Source organism: Sturnus vulgaris, chromosome 7, assembly GCF_052056855.1.
Source record: "Sturnus vulgaris isolate bStuVul1 chromosome 7, bStuVul1.hap1, whole genome shotgun sequence".
NCBI classification, from domain to species: domain Eukaryota; kingdom Metazoa; phylum Chordata; class Aves; order Passeriformes; family Sturnidae; genus Sturnus; species Sturnus vulgaris.
In genome coordinates, this window is record NC_142249.1 from 16,267,018 (window position 1) to 16,293,310 (window position 26,293).

The following is a 26,293-nucleotide window of genomic DNA, read 5'->3' on the forward strand; positions in this document are numbered from 1 at the left end:
GGTGTACATCCCTGATTGTGTGTCCTTGTCAACAGCTGAACACTAAGCTTACAACATTAAAGAACATGAACACCAAACTCCCAGACACATCTCTCCATATTTGATTAGTGACCTTTAGGTACTAATGCAATAGTCACAGACCCTTCTTCTGTCTAATGGTGGTATACAGACTCGCCAGCAATTCATAGAGATATCAAGAGGTAAGACAACAAATAATTTCTTTAAAATATGGTGCAAAGAAGATACTGAAATATAGCTTCTGTTGCATTCTGCCTGAAAGGAAAAACACTAAAAAGGAATGTAAAATGTTACAGGGGAAATACTCTGCTAAAATGTTAAAGAGAAAACGTGCTCTCTATTATACTCCAGGAAATCAGAAATCTTCACATACATCCAATACCCGGGTCCATGAGAGAGCTAATCTACAGCACGACATGGAATGAATGGTCTCAGAGATCACTCAGCCAGTGTTTTCCCAAGATGCTTCCACAAAGTCCCAAGGAACCACAGCCTGTGATTAGCACTGAGCTTCCTCAGCTTGGAATGCAGCCCTTGAATACAAGGTACTAAGAATTACATTGCCTGTTTAGATCAAAGGCACTTTCATTCCTGCAGTGAGTTAAGTATTCCTCAACTTTGTGAGCTGTAAATTTATTTACTTTTCAAAAGATTCACACATTGGGTTAATTTAAAACTTGCCAGCTTCCTCCAGTCTAAGCAACTTATTGAATCAGTGACTAACAGTATTGTCCTGAAGACATCTTTATATTTAACCATTTGTTCCATATACTTAGAGGTGTTAAAGTCTCAAAAGAAACTTTTAATATTTATACATACATATATAAAAATACACCTGTGTGTGCATGTGTGTGTGTGCATATGTCAATGATAAAGTTGCAGATGAAGTTCTTAAAAAAATCTTGTCCGGTCACAAAGACAATATGGAGGTCTCACAGTATATCTCAGTACAAGAAGGAATTATCTTTAAAAATTCTCTCCTTGCCTCTGGGCGCTCTACAAACCAAATTGCCCCTTCTCATTCTCAACAAAACCTCCCCAACACTGTGGCAAGAAAAATACATGATGGCCTAAGGAAAAGAGAACACAAATTTGACTTGCCAGGCCTCTATTTGACAGGCAAGCCCTAGACTAGGCATACTCCTAAATTTCTCTCTGTTGCCACACTTTAAACCGAATTTTAAAAAATAATTCGTCAGAGAAAAAACAAACCATCTATTCTGAATATTTTTGTAAGAGACCATAAGAACATTCTAACCTACAGAGAACCAAACAAATAAATAAGGGTTAAAATGTTGTCTGAGTCTCTTCAAAGAATTGAGTTGCTTGCATCCAAATGGGAGAAAACACACTGTCCTACATAAACCCCTTGATCTCAACCCCAATTCTCAATGGAAATTAAGCCAACTGTGCAGCATTTTAATTCTGCTGAACTGTATACCAAACCTTGTTTTAGGATCTGAAAATACAGGCACAGTGTTATCTTGAATTTATGAGTGAATATTATTAATAAACCTGAGTTGATTCTCGTGAGCCAAGACATTACTATCACTGGCTTATCTTAAACCTAGCAGGCAATTTAGACTAGAGACAGATCACCTGAGAGTATATTGTTATTTCCAATAAATCCTTATGAAGCATAATGGTATTTTCAATCTCTCCTAGGGTTTTTAAAAGTTCTCATAAAATAACCTTTCATGAAATGATCTAGTTCCATGTTAATTATTAACTACACACTGAAATAACAGCACTGGTTAGTAAATAACTTGACAGCACTAAAACTGCAGAGTAAAAAGATGATTTATCATGCAATTGGAAGAAAGCTGGGTGAAGAATGTATCTTAAGCAAAGATATATCAGCATATTTGCTGAGAATGAAATAGAACAGCAATTATAAAACCATACAGATTAATTAAGCTCAGGACATTTTAATGAGCACAGTTGTATCTACTAATCAGATTATGATGGGGACTCACAATCACCGTTGGTTTTTTATATTATTTGAAGAGAATAAGCAAACAAAATCCCATGGGTAACTTCAATTTCACACTACAAAGTTATTGCCGCCAGAAATAGCTTTTTTAAGGTTACAGGTGGACTTGATTGTACTATAGTTGTTGACTAATAGCAGCATCTCTAATTGCAAGACCAAAGGTCAGAGAAGACATTGCTGTTGCTTAGGTGAGCACAACAGGTGACGTGGACAAATGAGTAACTCTCCAAAAGACAGAAAGCAGGAGATACCAACTGTCCTATTTCTTGCATGTGCTACTGGATAAACACACTGTTTCAATTCAATGCCTCTTTCCTTGCTTTTGAGAAGAATAGAGGGAAGGTATACCAACAGAAGTGTTGGTAATAAAAAGGCTTTTCAGCAAAACTCTCAATTTTTGCTTATTCCTATTTTAAAATAAACATTCTCAATTATATCAATGATTTCCTAGAAACAAAATGTCACAGAGATGTTATGTACATAAGTATTTGTCACAAAGTGGAAGGAAATAGCTATAACCTGTCTCCTTGCATGCCTTTGTGAAGCTCTACCATTTCCTTACCTCTCCACACAAGATGCTCAAGCTGGTTTCAGATACACAGAGAAACTACACTTTGAGACAAAAAAGTTTCCTTGTCCTCAGCGCCTCAGAACTTGGAAACCAAAAGTATGGCAATAATAGCAGAATAAATCAAGTCTGGCTACCTGAGAGGGCCAAGGTCAGTTAAGACAAAGTGAGGAACGTGACAAATGCACAAGTGACAAGGTTCAGTACATCTCAGTTCTTTATGAGGCTTCTCAGCTAAGACATGTGAAGCCAGATTTTTCTAAACATGAGTATTTCCTTAACTTACAGTTCCCTTAACTTTAAGAAATGTGTTGACAGAAAATTTGAGTGGCCTGAATAGTTAACAAAGTTTTTATACATGTGAATTATTTAAGCTTTAAAACTTCAGTACAATATGCTTAGATACAAAGCACAGTACAGTTTTATATACCAGTGAAATGTTTTAAATACCATTACTTATGAAGAAATTCAATGTTACTTATCCAGGTCAGATGGTAATTAAAATACTTCTCAAGTAGAAATACAAGGAGACTGGCAGCATGCTGGGAGTAAGGGTGTGGGTTGTGCTTTATAGATTATTTTATTTGCCTCCTACTACCTATGCCAAGTTCATCAGAATTTACTATTTAGAAAAACAAATTTAAAAGCATTTTGTACAGTTGAGTTTCTTCTGCTATCACATAGAAAAGCAAAGCTTTTTTTCTGAAGATTTCATAATTGCATTGTAATAACCCAAAGCACTGTAAGCTACAAGAGTTTGCTTGCATCTTTCTGATATTGAGCACTACTGATCTGCATATTTAACGTCTCCACATCACTGTAATGCATTCTGGGTACTCACAAGTAAAGACATTACCTTTTCTTCTAGAAAGAAAAGGTAGAAAGAAATAGCTTCAATGAGTTACTTTGTGAAGGAAAGAACAAGGTAGACTTCCTAAAGAAAAGCCTCTCATTCAGAGATGAACTTTACCAAATTCAAAAGCAACCGAAGGCAGCATTCACTGCTTTCGTCTGAAAATGAGCTTAATAGTCCAGAAGCTGATACATCCTGCAGGCAAGAGCAATACATCTTAGACAAAAGTTGCCCCCAGTAGAATAGAAGATCATGGAGGGAATGGCACTTTTTCAAGTGTCTGTGCATAATCTCATGCAGGGCTTTAAATTTCAACCAAAAAAAGCACTGTGAATTAGGCGTAATATTTTAATAGAAACTACTGGATACATGAAACAAAGGGCTGAAATAACAGGGTAATACTGATCTGTGTTGCTAAACTGATGTACTGCTCCATTTTAAGCTACTCAGAGCTTCTGCAATTTACATTCACTCCTGTACAATGGTAATGAAGTGATCAAGCCTGAAGATCACAAATACAGGGGCCTGGGGAGCTGAACTCCAGCTCAGAAACTAGTCTGAACAGTTTCCTCAAGCGTGAACTGACTACAGCACAGTGTCATGAGCACAGAAGGAGTCCAGGTTCTAAGAGGACAGAGATAAGGCTTTCTATTTGCTCTATCCTCTCCCAGCAAGTAACCCTTTCCTGTTTAAATGGTTACAAATTTCAATAGAGACAAGTTCAGCCAGTGAACGTTCACTGGAACTTAAAACAGGAACCCAATCAGAACACTTTCATGTATAATTACACTTGATCCGGACTAAAAATTAGTTTGTTTCCTTTGTGCAAGTATCCCCATGGCTGTATCCAATTCCAACAGCTACAAGTACCATCAATCCTGGAAAACACAAGTGGAAGGATTGAGGGAGCTGAGTGCAAACTGAAATAAAGTTTGAACAGTTTATTTTTGTTTGGTTTGTTTTCCTTAAGCCTGAACTGTCTTACATACCAGTAACAATCAAACAGGAACTTTTTAGCATATGAAAGCAAATATTATTTCTGTTGTTATGGCTATTTGGACATCTGATAGCCTCAGGCAACCCAAAGGGGCCCCAACAACAACAGCTCAGCTTAAAAGTCAAAGGGCAGATACCTTTGAAGTGAGAGATTACACAGAAACAGCAGTAGACCTTGAAGTTTGGTCTGACAGAAAGAACCTGAATATTTCAGAGTAAATTCTATTCATCCTCACAATTCTCTTGAAGGCAAAATAGACACAGTGATGCTGAATGCCAGAAAACCTAAGGGCAAAATGCTCTCTCCACAAATCCCTCCAATATGGCAACAGGAGAGGCTACCAGCATTTCAGAGAGGTCCAGCAAACAGCGCTGGGGAACAATTCTTCAAGTTGTTAACATTTTTTGATCTAGTTAACTTTTATTTTATTGTCTGGTAAACATGAGTGATAGGGAACCTCTGTCAAAGAAAACAGCAGCATCTAGAAAGAGGATCCTTTGATTCTTTGGCATCCAGGCTGAACAGGCATAGAAGTTTCTAGGTAAGAGTGTGTGAAGACTACTGCTCGTGAGCCTGTTCAAACTAATGGAACAGACAAGACTGGATTTCCAGTTCTGCAAGCGGATTGATTTTTAGATACTTGCAACACAATTCAGGACACAGATACAGTACAGTCTGGAAAATAAATGCTGGGTTCTAGAAGCAAGTAGTTTCAAAGTAGAAGCTCACAGTTGTGTCTCCGAGATCTTTACCTGTATCCTGCACTGGTGATGAGACTAAATGGCACAGGAAAAACAAATTGGCAATTACCTTTCTGCTGGGAAAGGGGAACACAAGCCACTCCTGCAAAGGTAAAATTGTGGTGTTGGGAAAGGACCTGACCCTGCTCCTTTGGAGAAATCACACTTGTTTGTGTGATTGCTGCTCCTCACCAGTTAGGAGAGGTGCATTAATGTGGATAAAAGGATTCTATAGGTGTGTAAAAGCTGTTACACATTACATGGCTTCAAAGCTAGGTCTAGGGACAAAGACCTGTCATTCCCCTTTAAATCAAAGATTAATAGTAACTGTGCACCCAAGAATTGTAACAGTAAGAGTGCATTTGCTACAGTCATTTTTCATTTTATTGTTGCAGACAATGACTTCAATTTGTGGTCAACAGACCTCTAAATTCCTTGACTGCTTTTAGAACATCATAGAAAGAAACTGTGAAGATCTAGCATAAGATATGTCTTCACTGGAAAGTTTTTGGGAATCAACAAACCCAAAAAATTGAAGCTATAAACCATACGTCAGATTACAAACTGCTTGGCATTTCTGACACTGACAAAGATAATTACTTTTCTGTGGGTTTTTTTCCTTTTTTTTAGTGAAGGGACAGAAATCCTTGGCTTTTGTTTTTCAACAAGAGAGATAAAAATGAAATATACCAAGGACTACTGCTAGTTTTTCTCCTGGATTCGCTTCTGATTTATTTATAGGAGGGCTTTATACCTTTACCTGCAAATGTCACAACTGAGCTCGTGACTTTTATATAGTTTCTTGGTTTAATAACTATGGTAGGTACAGCACAAGTTCTGCCTCTGCCCCTCTCCAAAAAGAAACAAAACCTAATCACGTCTAAAAACTAGTTTATATTTCATTGTTCATAGCAAATAGAAAGAGCTGGGCACAGATAACCTAATTTTCACCTGCTTCTGCTTACTGCATACTCACTAACTCAATTTAGATTGATCTGCTAATGTTTGCAGACTTGCTACAGTGGCACAAGGGTACTACATCCATTCAGCTTATTCTTAAAAAAGACAAACCAAGATGAAATGTTGTTCATACTCCTTTTTAATTTTATTTTAGCTCTTTGTTTATCTCTTCACTTCAAAGTGCTTCCAATATGAGGCACAGTTTCAGTGTGACAACTTTGTAAAATTAAAATAGAAAAAATGTGCCAGCATCAATCTGCTTTACATTGGAAAGCACAACAGCCTTGAGACAGAAGTGACGACTTGTGAGAGTAAGCTATAATGAACCCAGAAGTGCTATCTGCAGTAGGAAAAATATATTAGACTGGAGGCTGAGCACTCCTGAAACAATTTTTCTTCCTCAATAGGAGTCTCCTATTCCCCAGTTGCAGTGTACAGCCCAGTCTGACTCCAAAAGCAAGGGAAAACTATCAATATGAATCCCCACAATTCTGTTGGCTAGCATTTATTATTTGACTTGGAGCTACTTAAACTCCAAAGTAAAAAAAAAAAAAAAATACAGCCCAGAATAAAGCTGAATCTGCAAGGGACATCCCCTCATGTGTGACTTGTCACTGGCTGGGCAGGAAGGCAGGAAAGCACTCTGGAAGCAGGAGCCCCAACAATCCAGGGGCAGGGAGATCCCACCAAGGCAGGGGCAGGCACCCAGCCAGGGCACAGGCCTGGAAGGTGGGAGCTGAGGCTGGGCAGCAGCTGCACAGATCACAAGATGACAGATGATGCAGAGCCAGCCTGTCTGCCCTAACCTCAGGCCCCTGCACCAAAACAGGGCAGGGGAAACAGCCCAGCACACAGGAGGACACCAAACCTGCCAGCTCCACCCCCAGCTCCCCAGTTCAAGAAGGCCAAAGTCATGGCAGGACAAGCACGTTAGTAAACATGGTCCTAGGTAAGAGGGAGGCAACAGAGGGTCAAGGTGCTGATCCCAACAGTACCAGTGAAGATCCATGGCAGGTGCACCCAGGTAGCCAAGCCCTTCTCAAATTTCAGTGCTGCCAGGAAATAAGTTTTACTCTCTAGTGAGCTGTACTGTCAGATTCCTTTGCACAGACATCCTTTCATTACCTGTGAACTGCAATATATTGATCTAGCTCCTATTCTTTCCACAACAATATATCTGAGGTGCAAATTCAGTTCTCTTAAAATACATTCTTGGCAAAGGGCATCACATGAATATATATGCTACATATGCATGTATAGAATTAGTGGATAGTATTACTATATATTGCTTTCCCAGAGCTGCTTTCATGCTAAAAGGAGCTTGCAGTAGGCTCTCCCAATAGGCAAAGACATTCTTCTGTCTTCTGCTTGAAAATTACTTTTTTTTCCCTTAGAGAGCCAGTGAAAGCTATGAACTTGCATTCCAACTTTAATGTTTACCTTTTAACTTAATACCTGTTCATCAAAAGCCTAGATTCTATTAACTACTTTAAAAGAAAAATAAACCTGTTATAAACTGCATGTATTACACCAAAGGGTATTTTTCCACTTGGTTTTTGCTGTCCAGACTGAAGAGAGTTGCCAACCATCCCTGAATGTGCATGTTTGGCTATTACAGAACAAAATACTAGCAGCAATGGAAGAGAAAGCTAGACCTGAAGTAATCTTACTTATTAAACAAACAATAAAGAAGTATTTATGTGGTAGTCAAAATCACACTCATGTGAATATAGAATGATATGTAATAAATTCTAAATATCTAATGATTTCAAGAAAATTTAAATCACTATAAACCTGGAATCTGCATGTTGCTCCTGACCTTAATAGGGAACAAAACATCAGACACTAAAAGTCTGATTACTACAAAAGTAATTTTAACAGAACTAACATCAATAATTTCACGTTTTAGACACTTGTGTAGTATTATAAATACATATAATTGGCAGCAGATTAATTTCCCAAAAGTCTTATAATCTTTTGGCATACTGCCAACACGCTTTAAAAAAAATAATTTTATTTATGAGTGCATGCATCCAGTTCTAATGAACTAATTTTACCTGTAAATATCAGTGTTTGTGTAACTGATGATGTTAATACAATAAAGTTATCAACATGCCTCTCAAAACAGCCTTTTGAAAGTGACAACTACACACAAAGTAGACAATGAAAGGTAAAAAGACAGCAAATCACAGCCGGGCATTAAGCAGTCATCAGGTTCAGTGTTTTGTAAACTCAAGGATAGCTTTGTTATCATTAACATGGTAATCCCTAATCTAACAGTATTTCTTCTGTTCTGAAGTGCTTCAAAGAGAAAAAACACACACCATAAATTCTCTAGACTATTAATTTGACTGTAAGACAGCATCCATCTCACACCATCCTGTTACCAATGGATGCACTTGCCTATGAACAGCGACCCAATTTCCCTCTCTTCTGGATGATGGGATGGAACACCTTCCCAGGCTCAACAACAGCCAACCAGAGACAGAATGGTCTGAAGTGGAACTGATTTCTTTTACCCCAAGTTAATTCTGCTATTTAGAAATTTATAGTACAACTAGTAAATAATAAAAATATTGTGTAAAAACTACCCTAGCCCATTCTGTCTCTACTCCCCTGAACCTCCTTGGTAGGAACATGGTAGTTCATGTCACTTATAATAAAGAATTTTGCATTTTTTCCATGAGGTGCAAAACATTCCAATTCTAGGTGGTAAGAACACCTAGATACAGCAGACCACCTCAGTCACCAACATTTTCCATGTACCTTTTGTAGAATATTCTTCCTTCAGATATACAACATTACTGAATTCATTCTCTCAAATAAAAATCCCAAAACACCCAAGGCAGCTCCTACCTCTTATGAAGGCAATGCAGATACATTTATACATCAGCCACACTGATCTCATAACTGGTCTTTGTGCCACAGTTTTTTCACTACATCATTAATTAAAAAACCCCACATCTTTGCAGAAGCACACAGCAATATGTGATACCTAGGCAGCTATGGTGATGCTACACAGATGTGAGGAAAATGTTCCTATATTCTTTTAAAACAAATATACAGTTAAGACTATACTCCTTGGCTGAAAAGAATACCACAACAGAAACATCAGAGCAACAAACATAGTTGTCTGTAAGAACTGTGATATTTCAGAGCCTTGACTGATTTATTTATTTTTAAGATGAAACATCCATATTTTGGCTACATCTTTTAAAATTAAATTGAAGGGGATATCATTCTACCTGCTGATAAAGACCTTTTTTTTTTTCATTTGTGACTTAAAATCCATTTAATGTGGTTTTGTTCCCCAGCCGCTCCTCTTTTTATCATGCTTACAATTTCTCATAGAAGTGTCATATAAAATTTGCCTTGGAATATGCCTCTTCTGCATATTCTGAAAGAGAATTCATTTGGGCTTTTATGGAAAGTGTCAAAAAATGAGGCAACAAAGACTAAATAGCCCTTGCTCAGTAATGCTGCTTGCAAAATGACTTTACCTCAAAACAATGTGTTTCTGTTTCATTCGCATCCTGCTGTTTGAAGGACAGAAAAATGTATGTCGATCATAAAGGAAAGGGAGGGGTGGGGCTGGAAGTGAATGTCACATTTGAGGAACCTTCACCATATTCTTTGACTGACATGAGGCCAGGTGAAAAGAAGGGGGTTCCTTTTGTTTCTGTAAAGCTGACAGATGTACCATGAACTTGACTGTACTTCATTATTCCAAAAGGCAGAGGAAAGAAAAAGGAGGAGGCCAATTTATCTCCACAGGTGTTAAAACGTGCAATCATCTCAGAGGCACCCCATGAGGTCAATGGAGCAAGGATGCTACAAGAAACAGCAGCTCTTTCATTTCAGGTCCAAGTTCATGTCACTCTAAGACAGCTGCCACACAGACAAGAGCACAAATACCAACACAGAGAGTAATTCTCACTTTAAGACACTGTGATAGGCCCTCAAAGATACCATGAGCCGCTTCAGTGCAGTCACATTACATGGTATGGTTCAAATACAGAGAAGAGGGTATTACAGCCTCCCTTGGGACTGAAACAAAAAGGAAGCTTTTTACTTGAATCTTACAGAGGAGCTTGAGAATCCATATTGAAACCTACATTAAATCAAGATGAACTAAAGGCAAAACTTATTGTTACTAGTACTTTAAAGCAGACAACTTTTTTAAAAAGCATAAGCCACTACTCATTTTGTTCAGGAAAAAAAGAAACCTAAAAAATCTTACAGGAACAACTGTTCCTATAAGATCTCTCTAGGGGGCATTTTTTTTCCCCTTATGATACTTCTTGGAATGTGTAACACTTTGTACTGGTAAATATGGTTCTTAGGATCCAAAAAATATCATAAGAACAACTGTGTCAAGTGAGACCACAGGTATGCCCATCTTCAAATACCAGGCTGCCTCACAAACTGCTAATTATTGTCCCTCATAGTACAGAAAAATAGTGGCAACAATTTGCTCTTGCATCAACACTGTTATTCTGCAGTCTACTCACTTCCTTTTAGCTGAAGATTTGCATATTTACTATATTGTTCATGTCCTAATTTTATTTATTTGAAGTTATTTCAGAGAAATTATATACTGCTGGAGTTACAACAAAAGGTCACATTATAGGCCAGAAGCAATCATTGCAAATACTGACAAAAATCACAAGTGGGATGTTTGTTCAAAATCCTGAAGCTCACTGACTCATCCTTACTATTTTAGTCTATATTCACACTGATCTTAGTTTATTATTCCCGACTCCAACATGTCAGAACACCTGCAACAGCAAAAGGACACAGTCTACAGAAGCACTAAAATATTCCTCGCTTCGATTCAGTTTCAGTGTCAGAAATTTCTTCACCAGCATGGAGTAAAATCAGGACCTGCTGCCATAAAAAAAAAATCCAATGGAATGTGCAAGTTTCAAAGAAACCTTTATTATTATTATCACACCTCAAAAACCTGTAAATCCAGATTAGCTGAGACACCAGCTACACAGAAGAACAAATCTCCAGATTAAAGTGTCTCCAACAAGTTGGGTAATTTAGTGGTGAAGAGGCCACAGCTAACAAAATAAAACAACAAAAAAGAAATTCCACTTCCTCAGAGTGTGAATAACTGTCAATCCTGTAAGAGAAACAAAGCCACATATCTGACTCTTGGAGAAACACAAATATCAAACAAGAGTAGAATTTCACATGACAGTGCACTGGAAGATGACATATTAAAAAATCCAAAGTGAATTTTTTTCCTGATGTCACAGCAACACTTGTGTCTAGGTAAATATCAACGATCTCTGACATTATTCCTAGTTGTCCATTAGATGACTATATTTATGGGAAAAGTTACTTAGTAGTAGGCATTTCAGTAGGACACTGACTGAGAACCTATTTCATTTTAGCTAAGTGTTTCTAGAGCTTGACAGTAAATGATATGCATGAGCCATGTTGACTGTCATCTTCCACTTTTGACTGTCAGACATGGAAGTAACTTGCTAATTTTCATTCCAATTTCCATGAGCCTGTTACATAAGCTGCCTGCTAAAAGCTGTTCCAGATGGAATGACAGTATTTTGTAGGACCCCAAAAATGTAGATATAGAGATGAATGTGTCAACAGCATTGACAGTATGACCTTTTTTCCCTTTTTTTTTGTCAGCAGTTCTTATTTCCACCATTTAATTTTTCCACATTCCCTATAAGACAGGCCACATAGGAAAACAAAGAGTTTCAGTCTCTCAGCCATCTTGGATCACCTAAAATCTTATCTACCTGACTGCACAGGGTAGAGGACAAGAGAGGAAGGTGTATAAACAATAAGGTATTTTCAAAATTACATCCGAGGCCCAAAACTAATTTTAAAGAGGAAACAAAATCCACTCTCCTACTAACATAAGAACATGAAGAGCTTTGATGATTTTCATTAAAGATACTTTTTTTAATGAATAGCCAGTAAAATGCTGGTACTCCTCACATTGGAAACAACCTGTTAACAATGAATGACAACTTCTACTGATTATACCATTTTTACTGATAACTTATATACTATATTAACATCACAGAACATTCATTATTAGCTCTTATTACAATAAATCACAAGAACTCTACTTATCCTGCTGAAATAAAAATATGTAAATTACACCTACTGCTCATTTTAAACAATACAGGTAAAACAATACAATTTTTCTGACACACAGGCTGTGCAAGGAACACAAAGAGCACTTCTCCACACACACACACACTGCCTTGCACCCTCAAGAGGAAACTACCACAGGGCACTTCTGTCCTTTTTCAGATGAACAATTTAGTATTCTGACAAATATTTAATTTACATTTTTTAGGTTTTTTTCCTCTACAATATAAAATAATTTCTTTTTGACACAGAATGCCACAGCACACAGTACAAGAAAGGGAGGGAAAAAAAAGGCAATGCAGGGCTGGAAGGCAGCAGAGAGAATTGAGAAGGAATGGCTTTTGTTATTTCGACAGCCCTCAGCTCGCTGCATAGCTGGGTTTCTAATGTGTTCTTTAAGAGCAGCAGTTTTCATGGTGTAAGAGTGCCACACAGCTCTGGTTCCTGCAGTGCTCACACCAACAACTTCAAAACTAACTCACTGCAGATGTCCCTATGATCATCTAATCAGACATCAAAAGCAATATACTGACAAGATCCTGTGCTGATTAGAAGTGTTCTATATATGTTTCACAGCGTAAACACACACACAGTAGTTGCTTTATAAATGGATTCACCCACATCAGAATTCCCTTTTAAAAAATTCCAACTGTTTGGAACTCCCCAGCTGAATGACAGAAAATCCTTTTAAATCTCCCTAGATCTTCTGTTCAGTTCCACATTGCAGTATTTCAAGAGCAAGAGTTAAATTATTAATAGGAAAACTTTTACCAGAAAAAAAGTAAATGCCTTCCAGAATTTAAAAACCTTGCTATTCTGAATGACAGCCTGAGACCACACCACATCAGGGAGGCAGTCTTGCCTTCACCCTCCAACACACATGGTAAAATCTAAGATTTATTTCCAAATCTACTTTGATGTCTGATTATTATATGTCAACAAGCATGGATTTAAAGCATTACAAGTGCACCAGCACCGCTAGCTCCTGAAAAAAATAGTGTTTCTCCCAGTATGTGATTTTCTTCTCAGAGTCCACTTCCTGCAGCTCTTAAAGAGGACCAATAAGAAAGATAGGCACAGACTTTTCCATAGAGCCTGTTGTTATAGGACAAGGGGTAATGGTTTTAAACTAAAAGAGGGTAGATTTAGACTAGACAAAAGAAAGATGTTTTTTACAAAGTAGGTGACAAAACACTGGAACAGGATGTCTGGAGAGGTGGGAGATGCCCTGTCCCTGGAAACATTCAAGGTCAGGCTGGATGGGGCTCTGAGCAACCTGATCTAGTGGAAAACATTCATGTTTACGGTAGGAGGGATGAAACCAGACAGCCTTAAGGGTCCCTTCCAACCCCAAGTGTTGCCTGATTCTATCACATAACTATGGGAGAACTTAATATTGAAATTCTAACATACAAACAGACCAGAATGAAAACCTATCTGACCTATTCCAGTAAACATACTGGACAGAAGTTCTGTCTTCTAAAATCAGACAGACAATACAACCCTCATGGCAGTGCAGTCTATTAGCTCAAGTCTTAGCAGAAATCTGCTGAATCAAGTTATAAACTCTATGGAATTATTCCATCACTGTGCCAAAAAAGACCTTTTCTGCCCTGCCCTCCTTTTAAATAACATGATGACACAAACTAATATTTCCATTTGTTGTTTTTTTTTCTAAAATACACACTTTGTAATTAATACTCATAGCCAAATTTATAGCCTATCTTTACAATTACACAGGTATATAATACCATGCAAAAAGGAAGAAAGCATGAAGATGCATCCTTACACATGTGGACGTTATGCTAATTTGCAGACTCCTAATCAGGAAGGCTAATACACCACAAGCACAATTAACAGCCAGAAGAACCAGAGGAGGTTTTGACCCTTTTTAACAAGAGCTTGAAACATAAAAATGTTCTAATTATATATCAACCTTATTCAAAATTGCAAATTACATGTCCACAATGCATAAAGTACAGTCAATTTCAAGTCACATCTAGGCAAAAATTGAAACTGTATTGAGCCACTGGAGCAGCTCTTCAATTGATCCAGCATCTCATTGTATCTTTAAATATGGATAAATACAATTTAATCTGCCAGTCCTATTGATTAATTCCAAGATAACTTAAGTATTTGTCCAGAAAACATGTAACTATAAAAGAAAGCCATGCAGAAAATAGCAGACAATAATAATCAGCAAGCTAACAAGAATGGGTAAAACCCTAGTCCCACCAGAATTAATGTAGAATTCTTATCAATTCAAATGGGATCACAGTCCTCAGTCTAAAACTCATGACAAATCAAGTCTTATGATAGTGGAAGAAGTCTGACCCTGGGCAAAATCAGAGACAAGCTGAAGTAACAGCTCCAGAAACAAAAGTTCAGATGTTATAATTATACATTAGCAGTTACTACCTGAATGAACTGGACTGAGCAGAGCAGCAAAGTGCATTCTGCTCCCTAACACTAAACCAACTGAGCCACACAATTCAGACTTCCTGCATTGCTGCATCTCATTCCTACCATGCTGGGCAGAGAGATTCAGTCAGGAATGTCAGAGTTGGTGAAGAAAATCCCAAACTGCAGCTTCTCTCAGCAAACTGGGGACAAGTTCTGAACAAGTGTTAAGTGCCCCAAGAACACTTGTTTCTTCTGAAAGGTTGCAACCCTCTCAGTCCCACTGCACAGCCTTGCTCCAGAGGAGATCCCCAGCTGAAGACTACATGCCCATTGCTAAACCCACTTTGCGAGGCCAGGCCATTTGCAATCAGAAAGTAGAGCAAAGCTATGGGCATAGAACTTTTCAGAGAAGTAGAATCACAGAATCCTAGCATGGCTTGGGTTGGAAGTTGCCATGAAGATCACCTAATCCCAATGCCCCTGATATAGGCAGGGACACCTTTCACTAGACCAGGATGCTCAGAGCCCCATCCAACCTGGCCTTGAACACATCCAGGGATGGGCATCCACAGTTTCTCTGGGCAGTCTGTGCCAGTGCCTCACCACCCTCATCATAAAAAATTTCTTCCTCATATCTAACCTACATGTCCCCTTGCAGTTTTCACCCATCATTACCTTGTCCTGGCACTACAGTTCTTGACGAGGAGTTCCTCTCCAGCTTCCTTGTCCTTCAGGTACTGGAAGGTTCCTATGACATCTCCACACAACCTTCTCTTCTCCAAGCTGAACAGCCTCAACTTTCTCAGCCTGTCTTCATAGGGGAGGTGCTCTAGGCTCCTTACCACCTTCATGGCCCACCTCTGGACTCACTCCAAGGTCCATGTCTTCCCTGTACTGGGGAACCCCAGAGATGGATGCAGCACTTCAGGTGGGGTCTCACCAGAATGGAGCAGAGAGGCAGAATCTCCTCTCGACCTGCTGGTCATGCTTTTTTTGCAGCCCAGGGTTCAGGTGACTTTCTGGGCTGCAAGTGCACATCACTGGCTCATATTGAGTTTTTCATCAGTCATCACCCCTCCTGTCCTTCTTTGCAGGGCTCCTCTCAATCACTTCTCTGTCCAACCCACTACATATGTAAGTATACTAAACTAATTCTGAATTAGTTTATTGTATCCCTGAAGTCCTCTCTGGATACTTTGGGAAGGAAGTTTTCATTCTTGAAAGCCTGGCCAGGTTTCTGTGATCCTAACTAGGCAGAAGAGCTACAGAGTAGCTTTAATAAAGTAAAAAATTTGTAACAAATACATCTTCTTCAATAACAATTTCTGATGTGTGTTACACTTATTTTTCTTGATTACTGTCTCTAAATTTTCAGTGGCAGCTATCACAATAAGGAAAGAGAGGTTTGGATGAAAAAAGAAACTCAAATTTTGTACCATCTGTTAAATGACTTCCAGTCTGAGGGAACAGATGCTGGACTTCACTATTGGTTTTTGATTGATCTATAAGTATTTTGTTAATTGGGGCTAAAACTACAGCTAAGATGTGTCAGAGAAAATAGGAAAGAATAGCTCAAATTCTCCTCAAACTACCTGGTTACTAAGAAAACGTTTTGTTAATTTTGTAATCATCACATAGGATTAAAAATCAGATCTTCCTTTGAAGAAAACATCTGAAAAACAGAACACATGCTCTGCTTGATGCCATAAATATTGTGAACAGCTCAAATGGTTCATTAGGTTCAACCAGTTCACCTGAACGGGATAACAAAGTTCTTTTCTTGTATTACTGCATGTTTGCTGTCCTGTTTCATACATTACTCATTGTACAACTGAAGTGCACTTTCCAGGAGGTAAATCAGCGTTGTCTTCAGAGAATCCCATGGTGGGCAGCTCTCAAAAACCTGCTGAAGCCCTGGTGGATCAGTGTAAGGCAGCATACGGGTGTTGCTGCACAGAGCCCAATGCCAGCCCCACGTGTACCAAACACCAAAACTCCAGAAGTGCCAAAACAGCTCAGCTAATTATGAAAGTCAGTTTCAATTATAAAATAATTGCTAAGATAATTGTGGCATAAGTACAGAGACTTAATTTTCACTACATGCACTGAAGAATGTTTCATCTAGCAACAGTTCTGGGTTTTCTAACTTGCATGTGACTGAAGGAAGCAGTTTAATGTGAAAAAAACTCTGGTTTGTGGCAAAGGAAATTCAGATTAGTTTAAAATTTTCAGCAGCAATATACAGAACGAATGAATTTTTTCTAAATAGTGCTTTAACACTTGAAAGGCTATAGCTGTTTTCAAAATGCAGTATTCAGTTATTTCTGCCATGATTTTTCATTTGTCAGATATTGATTTTTCTGCATGTTTTAAAACAATCTGTACCTAATTTAACCTATGTTATTTAAGCTCTCTGTGTTTTCCACAACATTATGCCAAAGTATATTTCAGTATGATTGACGATGAGAGTTTGAGAAATGGCACTGTTGTGAAAAAAAGAATTAGTGTAACATATTTTGCTGTAGTAGATTTCTGCTTTCACAAAAAAACCAGAACAACACGAAAGCACAACTTTCAACTTTCTGGGCCTCCCCTCCCTCCACTTTACATGATACATTAAAAAATGTCCTTCTCCACCCCTGTTACTTGTCCAGCTTTGGCTGTCACCCCTACAGCTGACAGAGGGATGCTCTGTATTTTAGCACAGAGAATTCCCTTGGGCCTATAGAAGGCTCTTTTGTACTGATGTGAGTCAGTGAAGCATGGTGAGGTTTTAACCTCCAAGTATTACGGCAATCCTCATGTAATAGCATAAAATGCACTTGTCACCACTAAAATTACAGTAAAAAACCCAACTCAACAAAACGTGGGTTTTTTTTCTTCTTGATGGTCTATAAAGCATTCAAAACACATTCTGGAACGAAATAGATTTCACTTATTTTTCCACCTTTTCTTTGCCATTTTCATGGTTATAAAATACCAGAGGTCAGCGTTACATACTGACGTACTCACTTTATATGTTTCTCAGCTCTGCCAAGAGTGTAAGATCTGCACTGTTAACCAAGAATTCTTCTTTGTACTTTCATTAATCTAAGTCAGTATTTCATTAATATGTAAATGCTTGCAACAAACATCAAGAAAAACCTCTCAGCTCAAACAAGCCTGACAAATGACGCAGAACTTTGACAAAGTTCAGCCCCCTGTACATCATAATGTACTTGGAGAGTCACTGAGACTTTTAAAATTGCACCACTTAGCAAATAACACAAGCCACTGTAAAATAAGGTGCACACAAAATATTTAGATGTGCATGCATTTGATCATGCAAAAAGAAACAATGAACAGTTATCTATAATCCTGTGTTGGGCTTCAGAATTTCAGTGTTAGAGTGAGATAGAAGATCATTTGCATGCAAGTCAACTGACTGTATTTACCTCCTTTATTCTCATGAACTTAACTAGAAGTTTGGTTTTAAATACACCTACAGCTGAAAGGTTCCCACTCCCAGCATGTGTCACTGAAGCCCAGCTCTCTCCTCCTACTCCCTAATGTGCCAACACAGCCATTTGTGGAACCTTGCTCTAAACTAGTTGTGCTCTAGTCTGCAACATCCCTCCTGCACCAAAGACTCAGGGTTTCTGAGTGTTGGTTTGTTTTGAAATAGACCAGCAACAAATTGTTTTGCACAGCTGGGGACAGGGAATGAACTGCAACATTGTATAGAGAATCTAAAGGGAAAAAGGCATAAATATTACAAGCAAATGAAAGCAGCAGCATCATTTAAGCCAGCATTCATGTGGTCTAAAGAAGAGCAGAACTAGACCCACCAGAGCCTTCTGGGGAAACACTAAAAAATAATGTTATTCTGCTCGAGACATTTCTGTGTCCCAGCTGACATTCAGAGATTCTAAACAATTTCATTGGTTTATAAGTAATTAAGAAATACTTTCCCCACACACAAAGCTTCAGGTCTTAAAATTGCAAAGTAGAACATGTGGCCCAAGTGTGACTAAGACAGCATCACTTTCAGAAGATTAAAGACAGTCTGCAAAAACATATGATCAAGAGTTACTGCATCTTCACTAATTGTGGCTTTGCAATAAAACTCAGTAATAACTATATTGAAAACAAATTTGTCCTCAAAAGGGAAGAGTCAGGTAAAACAGAAAAGTGAGATGAAGAAACCATCCACGTAGTAGCAGGATACCAAAGATGACAGAAATGCTATTAGAAAAGAGAAGAAGTGAAAAAGGCTGCGAGACCAAAGAAGCAATGGTAAGCTGGACCACATGATATGAGCAAATAAATAACTGCTGAAAACTCAGTTCATATTCCAATGCCTTATGAGACCATTGAACTGAATGTAAATATTAAAAAAACATAGAATCACTGTTAATTTATTGCATCATCTAAAATAAGTATTTTTGCAGGGTAAATCCTCTATTTTACAGAAAATTAGTATGATGCTTTTTGTTACAGATCCAAAAACATATATAGCTTATAAAACTACTGTATACTAAGAGGTAAGAAAAGTTTTGGTCTTAAGAAAAAGGTGAGTTACATGACACCTACTGCCACAACATGCTTTAAACCAGGGTCACTGGGATGAGAAGCACTTGGGAAGTCAGCAGGTGCACCCAAAGCTGGATCACTGCTCCTCCGTACCAGAAGTGGTGTGCCTGCAAGACAAAACAGAATTCCAAGGTTCAAGGATGCTAAATTAGCACAAGGGAAAGCTTCATGTGGTTAAATAAGAGAAGTATGCAGCAGTTTAATATAAGCTTCTCTGTGGTAATATCCACCTGTTAAATTACTAGATTTGATAAGAGTTGTATCATTTCAGATTTACTTAGCTAAAGAAATTATAACATTTTTACACACTAATGTAGACCTCGACCCATGAGTTACCTAAATTAGGCAAAAAATGCTGACAAACAGGAGAAAAAGGCACCTCCTCAGAAAAACAAATGACTAGTTGCATGTACCTGTGACCACATGTACCGTCAAGTGAGTGAAATTAAGAGTATAGCTGTCAGTTACAATACTAATTACAGTGGCTGGGGCTGATGGCAGCCATAATTATTAGATCTATAAAACAGTTTTCTCGTTAGATGCTAACAAAGCTGGAGTGACTCCACCACATTCACTTTCAGCACAACTTTGTCAAGGTAGCTGGAATAAATACCAGCACCTGATGAAGGGCAACCAGAGAATCTAATGTTCTTAACACTTCCTCATGGTGAGCACATTTTTATATGCAGGTAATCTCTTCTATGCTCACTTCTGCAAGAAACCAGTAAGCAAAACAGAACTAAGACTTGAATTTGTGTCTTGGTCTTAAGGGAATGCTTAAACATCAGAAGGGGAATATTGGCTTTTCTGCTGAGAGATGATCATCTTTGTACCAAGAGCTATGCATATTTTGATAAGGAGGTTGGGTAGGAAGAGACTGATTGCCAAATTTTGTGTGGTTTTCTGAAAGTGTCGATCAGTAAAAATGAACCAAATCTCTCCACCCAAATATTTTGTTCTTCACATGAAAGCAAGGAGAAATTTGTTTCCTCTCTAGGCATATTTGGTAAGAAACTGTATAAGAACTAAATACAACTTACTCCCTTCTTTAAGATAAATACTTATACCTTAAAATAAAATTTTCTGTGTATGACTAAAGTTTCTGGTGGCCTGAATCCATTTTTTTGTCTCTCTTCAATACAACAGTTTGAAAACAGATGCTGAAACATTTTTGTGTGGTTCAACACAACTTAGTCTCCAACTCTTTTTGACATTAACATGAACAATACAGAGAAACGATTGAAAAACCTTTGCACTGATACTTTTATTTTACACTCTTCAAAAGCCATCCTTCCAGCCCTTTTCCTCATTTCTGTCCTTTTTCCAAGGCAAGAAATCCACAGTAACTCAAAGAAGATACAAAAAATTCCCCACAGTCAACTTAAGAGGTCAAAGATGGGAAGGGAGGGAGATGAGTGACCCCACACAAATATCATTTATATCAAGCTCATCCTCCTCCCAAAGCCAACACTCTGAAATGAGATTTCTCCTTTTTCCCTGAGCTGTCTTCTAAACGAGCCCCTCATTTCTTCCTCATTCCTCTGGCTGAAAGATGAAGAATCCCATCCCTATGACTGCTGGGAGACAAGACCCCTGCTTGTTCCAGGGCTTTCCAGCAGCTACACAGCAGGTGGAAGAAGAGGTCTCCTATACCACACTGCTTCAGCACTTCTGTCTGCTCTCTGTACTGACTGCTTCAAGATGCTTCACCACATTCCTCATCCTCAGTTCTGAAGATCTCCTTTCACTTGCTTTTTGTCAGTGTTTTCCAAAGAAACTGAAACAAAATTTACAACTGTCTCAACTTTGAAATCAAAGTCTGCAAGAGCAGCAGGATTATGGGAGGATGGCCTTGCAGCTATTTTCTTTCTTTTTATTCCTGTAAATTTTTGCTTACTGCTATTAAGCAATGAAATTTATGCTGCTCATCTGGAATGCTTCCCTACATGCAGAAAAACAACTGGACTTTTTGGCTATTATATACAGTGTTTTCTCTTTTCTCCCAGTATGTTGGAAGTTTTCGGGTCCTACAGATCATTTTTTCACTTGAAGAGAAAACCAGAGTCTATTTTCTTCGTTTTTAAAAATGTATTTACAGATATGTAACATAATTTCTTGTACAGAAATATCACATGTCATAACATCTCTGTGAAACAAGTCAGCTGTAGTCTTTAGCCAAAATTACACAAAACAGTCTCTCTTGCCCTTATTGTTTTTTTTTTCTACATGTGCACACCACAAAAACACAAAAACCCCCTTTTATTAGACAATTAAACTGAACCAAAATGTGCTTGTTAATAGGAGAAAATCCACAGCAAAAGAGGACGACTGGATGGAAGAGACGAGAAGAAGCTGTACTGCCCCTCCTTTGCAGGAGAGTCCCTTATTCCCTTTCATGAGACAGCAATTCTCAGCAGCTCCCGGAGCTAACAAACTCTGCTCCATCTCCCCTCATCTCCTCTGTGGCTCGGCTGTTCCCTGCCATAAGAACACATTCCATGCTGCTCGCTGTGTTCCAGCCTGTGCTTCTCCCACGGGCTCCTTTCTTTTTCCAGCCTTTCCCCGCCTCCTCTGCGCTGCACGCTCAGGTCCCTCTAAAGCAAGCACACGCTCCTTGCATTCCCAAAGAGAAACCTTCCCACATCTACTGCCCCAGACTCAGCCTGACTCAGGAACTGGACCATGTCCACTATCCATACATACCTTCAATTCATTCATCCCCATCTTCCTCAGCCATGAACAAAATGTACTGAAAAACCATCAGCAATACGGTTTATTACAGATGTGCTGTAGAAAATTACATGTATTTTCTTAAGAGATTCTGTCATCCGTTTTCTTCTGTCAGGAAATGGAATGCTGCATTCTTCCTTACAGCTTTCCTTTAGTCATGCTGTGTTTCCACGTTATTCTACTCACGCTCTTACATTTGTGCTGAACATTTATAACAACCAATGTAAGTTCAAACACAAAATCCATCTTTCCCTGAACGATGAGAGGGAGCGAAACTCCTTCCTGCATACCAAGTTGATCATAGAAACACATTTTTTAATAAGCTCTACTATTTTGTGCCAGAGTAGCACTTTGTATTTTAAACTTAGGAATTCAGTTTAAAAAAATAGTTATCCTCATCCTGCAGCACTGCATCAGGAGTTTACAGACAACAAAAACTGAAACACATGTCCAAAAATGTTTCTCAACAGCCTTTAACCTCAATCACTTCAGAGCGTACTTCCCATTCTTTAAAAATGTAAAAATGGTACCATAGCACCAAGCACATGCGTCAGCTTTATTCACAACAAATACTCTTAGAAAAGCTGATGAGGAAGAAGTCCTGCAGTTTTCCTTGCTTAAAGTCTATCACTTATTTTCAACCAAAGGATTAATCTTTTCTTTTTGCTAGCATCACCCTCAAAAATTAGTATCTACACAGACTCATTGTTAACAACGTATTTTCCCCGAACTCTTATGTTTTGGAAATATTTTTTAAACTGCAAATATGGTTGAAACAAGCATATGGTAGAAACCACACTTAGATTTAAATTGGTTGCATTAGGGAAGAAAGAAAAAAACAGAAGAGAGATTTCTGCCATTTGTGTACAATTAAAAAGTGAAAACTTTCATCAACACAATGGCAGAAGAAACATCTCCATACCAGATGTAACTTGATTGTCTTAGTTTGCTTTGCTAGTTATCTAAATTTCACCAAAAAGCTGTGCACAGACATTGACACATACCATCACCAGGAGTGTGTTCTGCCTCACTGAAGCCTTGGCAGCTCACAAATCATCATCTGATGTTAGGAGGAGCCTGACAAACTAGAAGTCATGTATTCAAGAATACTGAATAAATGCAGGTAAACAATGCAAGGTCAAGATTTCAGGACCTGATCATGATCAGGGGAACGCTGGAGCTCCAGGTGCCCCTGCTGGGGTCTCCCTAAGCTCTACAGGGCTTCCAGGCTCTGAGTTCTGGCATCAGCTTTCCAGACTACATTTAGACAGTTGAGTACCACTCCACATGACCAATATCACAAGAAAATATTATTCCTATCCTTCCTTAATTTCACTCATTTGCTCTAACATCTCTCTGCTCAGGAAAGCACACTCCACCTCTAGCCTGAAATCCCTTTATTCTTTGAAATTTAGGTTGCAAGTTGCTGAAAAATGCTGCAGACAACCAGACACTATCACCCATGAGAATTTTTGGCAGGCTGAACTATCTATAATGCAGTCATATCATGTACTAAAAATCGATTTCAGCAATGCTTTGGATGCAAACACTCTCAGATGATTTTTAGGTAAGCTGACAAACCAAGAAACACAGGAAACACAAGCACAGGTGTATTGTTGTGTAACAGCATCAGTGACAACTAACATTCTCTGAGGTTGGTTTGTTTTTCTAGTTAACAGGGAAGAATTATGCTAGGGCAGAACAAAAGATACACTTCCACAGACTACTGTAAGTGGGTAGAAAGAGATTTACAATAAATCACCCAAGTAGTTAAAGTCAGAATTTAAAATTCTGCTCCTGAATATAAAAATGTTGACTATGATGGGAAGAGACCTGTCCATCAAGAGTGTATCAAACTAGCAGCTGCTGAAGGCCATACTAACAACAATTATTCTTCTACCTGCTTCCAAATTACCCCTGCCTGGACAGACAGACAAATTATTTTCTTACTTGTAGATGCCTCCACATATTTTTCCAGAGCTCCTTCTGAGCAAATCACAACATTTCAAGTCAGTTGAAAACAAAACACCTAAATACTACATGTATATACACACAAATATAAAATTGCACTTCAGCATAGACTATTCTTGGATAGAAGAGCTCTGAACAGATGCAAAACAAACAACTGCCATTTATACTGAGATGCCAAAATTGCTTTTAAACTGGTCTTGTCATGAAACAGGTCAGGCCCTAGAAACAAAGTTACAAGCAAGCTTTTAATTTATATTTAAATGCATAAAAGATTAATACATGTGCCTATTTTTCTCCTTTTCATCGGACAATATTCACATTAACAGGCATACAGACAGTTCTTCCAGTCAGCACTTTTTGAGAGCACTAAGCAATCAGCGTGTGTAAATTTGGTCACTCTCAGATATATTGCTTGCCACTATCTGAGGCATCATGGAATGGTTCTGCCATGTACTTCTAATGTAAATGGCATGGGCTTGTATGTTCTACCTTGAGATGGTGCTCACAGTTGTTTTTTCTAAGTACGCAGTGCTATAATGATGCGACTTCTATGTTTAAAGCTAACTCAATTTGCTTATAATAGCACCCACCAATACAATTTCTAATCTACAGCTGTGCTTCCCAAAGGGCACAGTGCACTTCTTAAATTCCCATGGGTAGAAGATTAATGAACTAGGATGGTGTAACAGTTAAGACTCTTGAATTAAATCTACAAACAGGTGAAAAACTAGTTCCAGCAAGAGCTGTCTTTTACACATCAACCCAGCACAAAGTACTTCCCTATCACTCCAAATGAGGTGTAATTTTTCTTACCAATAAAAACGAAAGCAACGGCCTACAAATAAAACTCAGGAATGGTTTTAAACAGATAATGTTTTGGGGTGATATTTTTCAGTGGCAGTTATTTCAAAAAACTATTTTCTCTGGTTGCATGTGCTATAACATATTAAATCAGGTTTCAATTATGAAGCACAAGAACTGTTCTCTCAAGTTTTTATGATCAGAATGGAATTTCTTCAGTGTTAGCAGGGCCTAATGAAACAACTATGGAATGTTTACATTTACAGCTTTTGCGGTTTCAAAGATGGACATGTAAGAATCACCCACACACATTATTTCAATCATAAAAGCCCTGTTTTCAGGATCAAAAGTCCACATCCATACGATAAGAAGTTAATCACTTCTCAAGGCACACATCCATCTACAGAGGATGTACAAATAATGCTGGTACTTTCTTCCCATTAAAACATTTTTCTCAAAAGAGCTTCTAGTAGGACAGGACTTGAGTTTGGATCTTAACCAGGTATTCTTTTCCTGAACTTAAAGTCATAACACATGCCAGATACAGAGTAATTTCAGGATCTTCTTCAACATAGTGCTCCTATTCTCAGTTCCTCATCAGACAGACAGGGATTTACTGAAGTCCAGGGAACACCACAACTCTGCTCCAAAGGATCCTGGTTACAGGTACCACATGGAAGAGACTGGGTAAAGAGGAAGAAGCTACAGCAGAATCCTGGAGCAAGGATCAATCAGCTCACAACAGGCAGTTGTGACTTTTTTTCCTCCCTCCAATGCAAACTCAAGCAAAATGTGCAACTCCTTCCCTTGCTGGGCAGACTGGTCAAGAGTTTTGTGAAAACACATTGGCTATTACAAAAAAGAAGCAACACTTTCCAGTATGGGCCAGGCTTTCTCTTCTTGTACAAGTGAAGCATCTTCATGAATCTCATTATTTTCCATCTACTGACTGATGTGCATCACACAATTTACGTCTTTAGACACAAGATTAAAAGTTACAGCTGCTTCAAACATCTTATGTTTTTTTCAATTATTATTTTAGGGAGAAAAAAAATGTAGTGCTACATTAGAATTTCCCTACACAGGGGGGGTTTTGCTTTGGTTTTGATGGATTGTTTGTTTGGGGGGGTTGAGGTTTGGGGGTTTTGTTTGGGTTTTTGCTTTGGTTAGTTATTTTTTTAAACTTAATATCCTTCCAACGGCATTCATGTGTTAAAAAAAACCGAACTCCAGATATACTTTAAACAGAAGTTGTTTTAGTCATCTAACTTGCTGAACACAGCAAGAAGTATTCATCTTATTAAACACATTGGGGTTTTAAGCAGCATATTACCTGTAGTTACTGAATTTAAATAAATCATTTTAGGGTAATATATCCTATAAGATTTATAAACTAATAGATCTTAGACTCTCGCACCTTATTTTTATTCACAGATTGAAAGGTGAAAATAAGTATTTCTTCTATTTCAATTCCCAGCCCATTTCTCAACTTCAAATGAAATACTTAATGAACTGTACTAGTTGAATAAACTGACACAAAGAAAATATTCTGTGC

The 26,293-nt window shown here is 38.2% G+C and overlaps 1 protein-coding gene across 6 annotated transcripts in view; it reads right to left on the reverse strand.

The window, feature by feature from the left end:
- Positions 1–26,293, reverse strand: part of PARD3B (par-3 family cell polarity regulator beta) — a 398,273-nt gene that overhangs the window by 240,532 nt on the left and 131,448 nt on the right. For all 6 annotated transcript variants that reach the window (XM_088167895.1, XM_014880259.2, XM_088167897.1 and 3 more), the window contains one exon: positions 19,237–19,343. In XM_088167895.1, the coding sequence (XP_088024021.1) occupies positions 19,237–19,343 (107 nt within the window). Of the gene's footprint in view, positions 1–19,236; positions 19,344–26,293 lie in introns of those variants that run through there.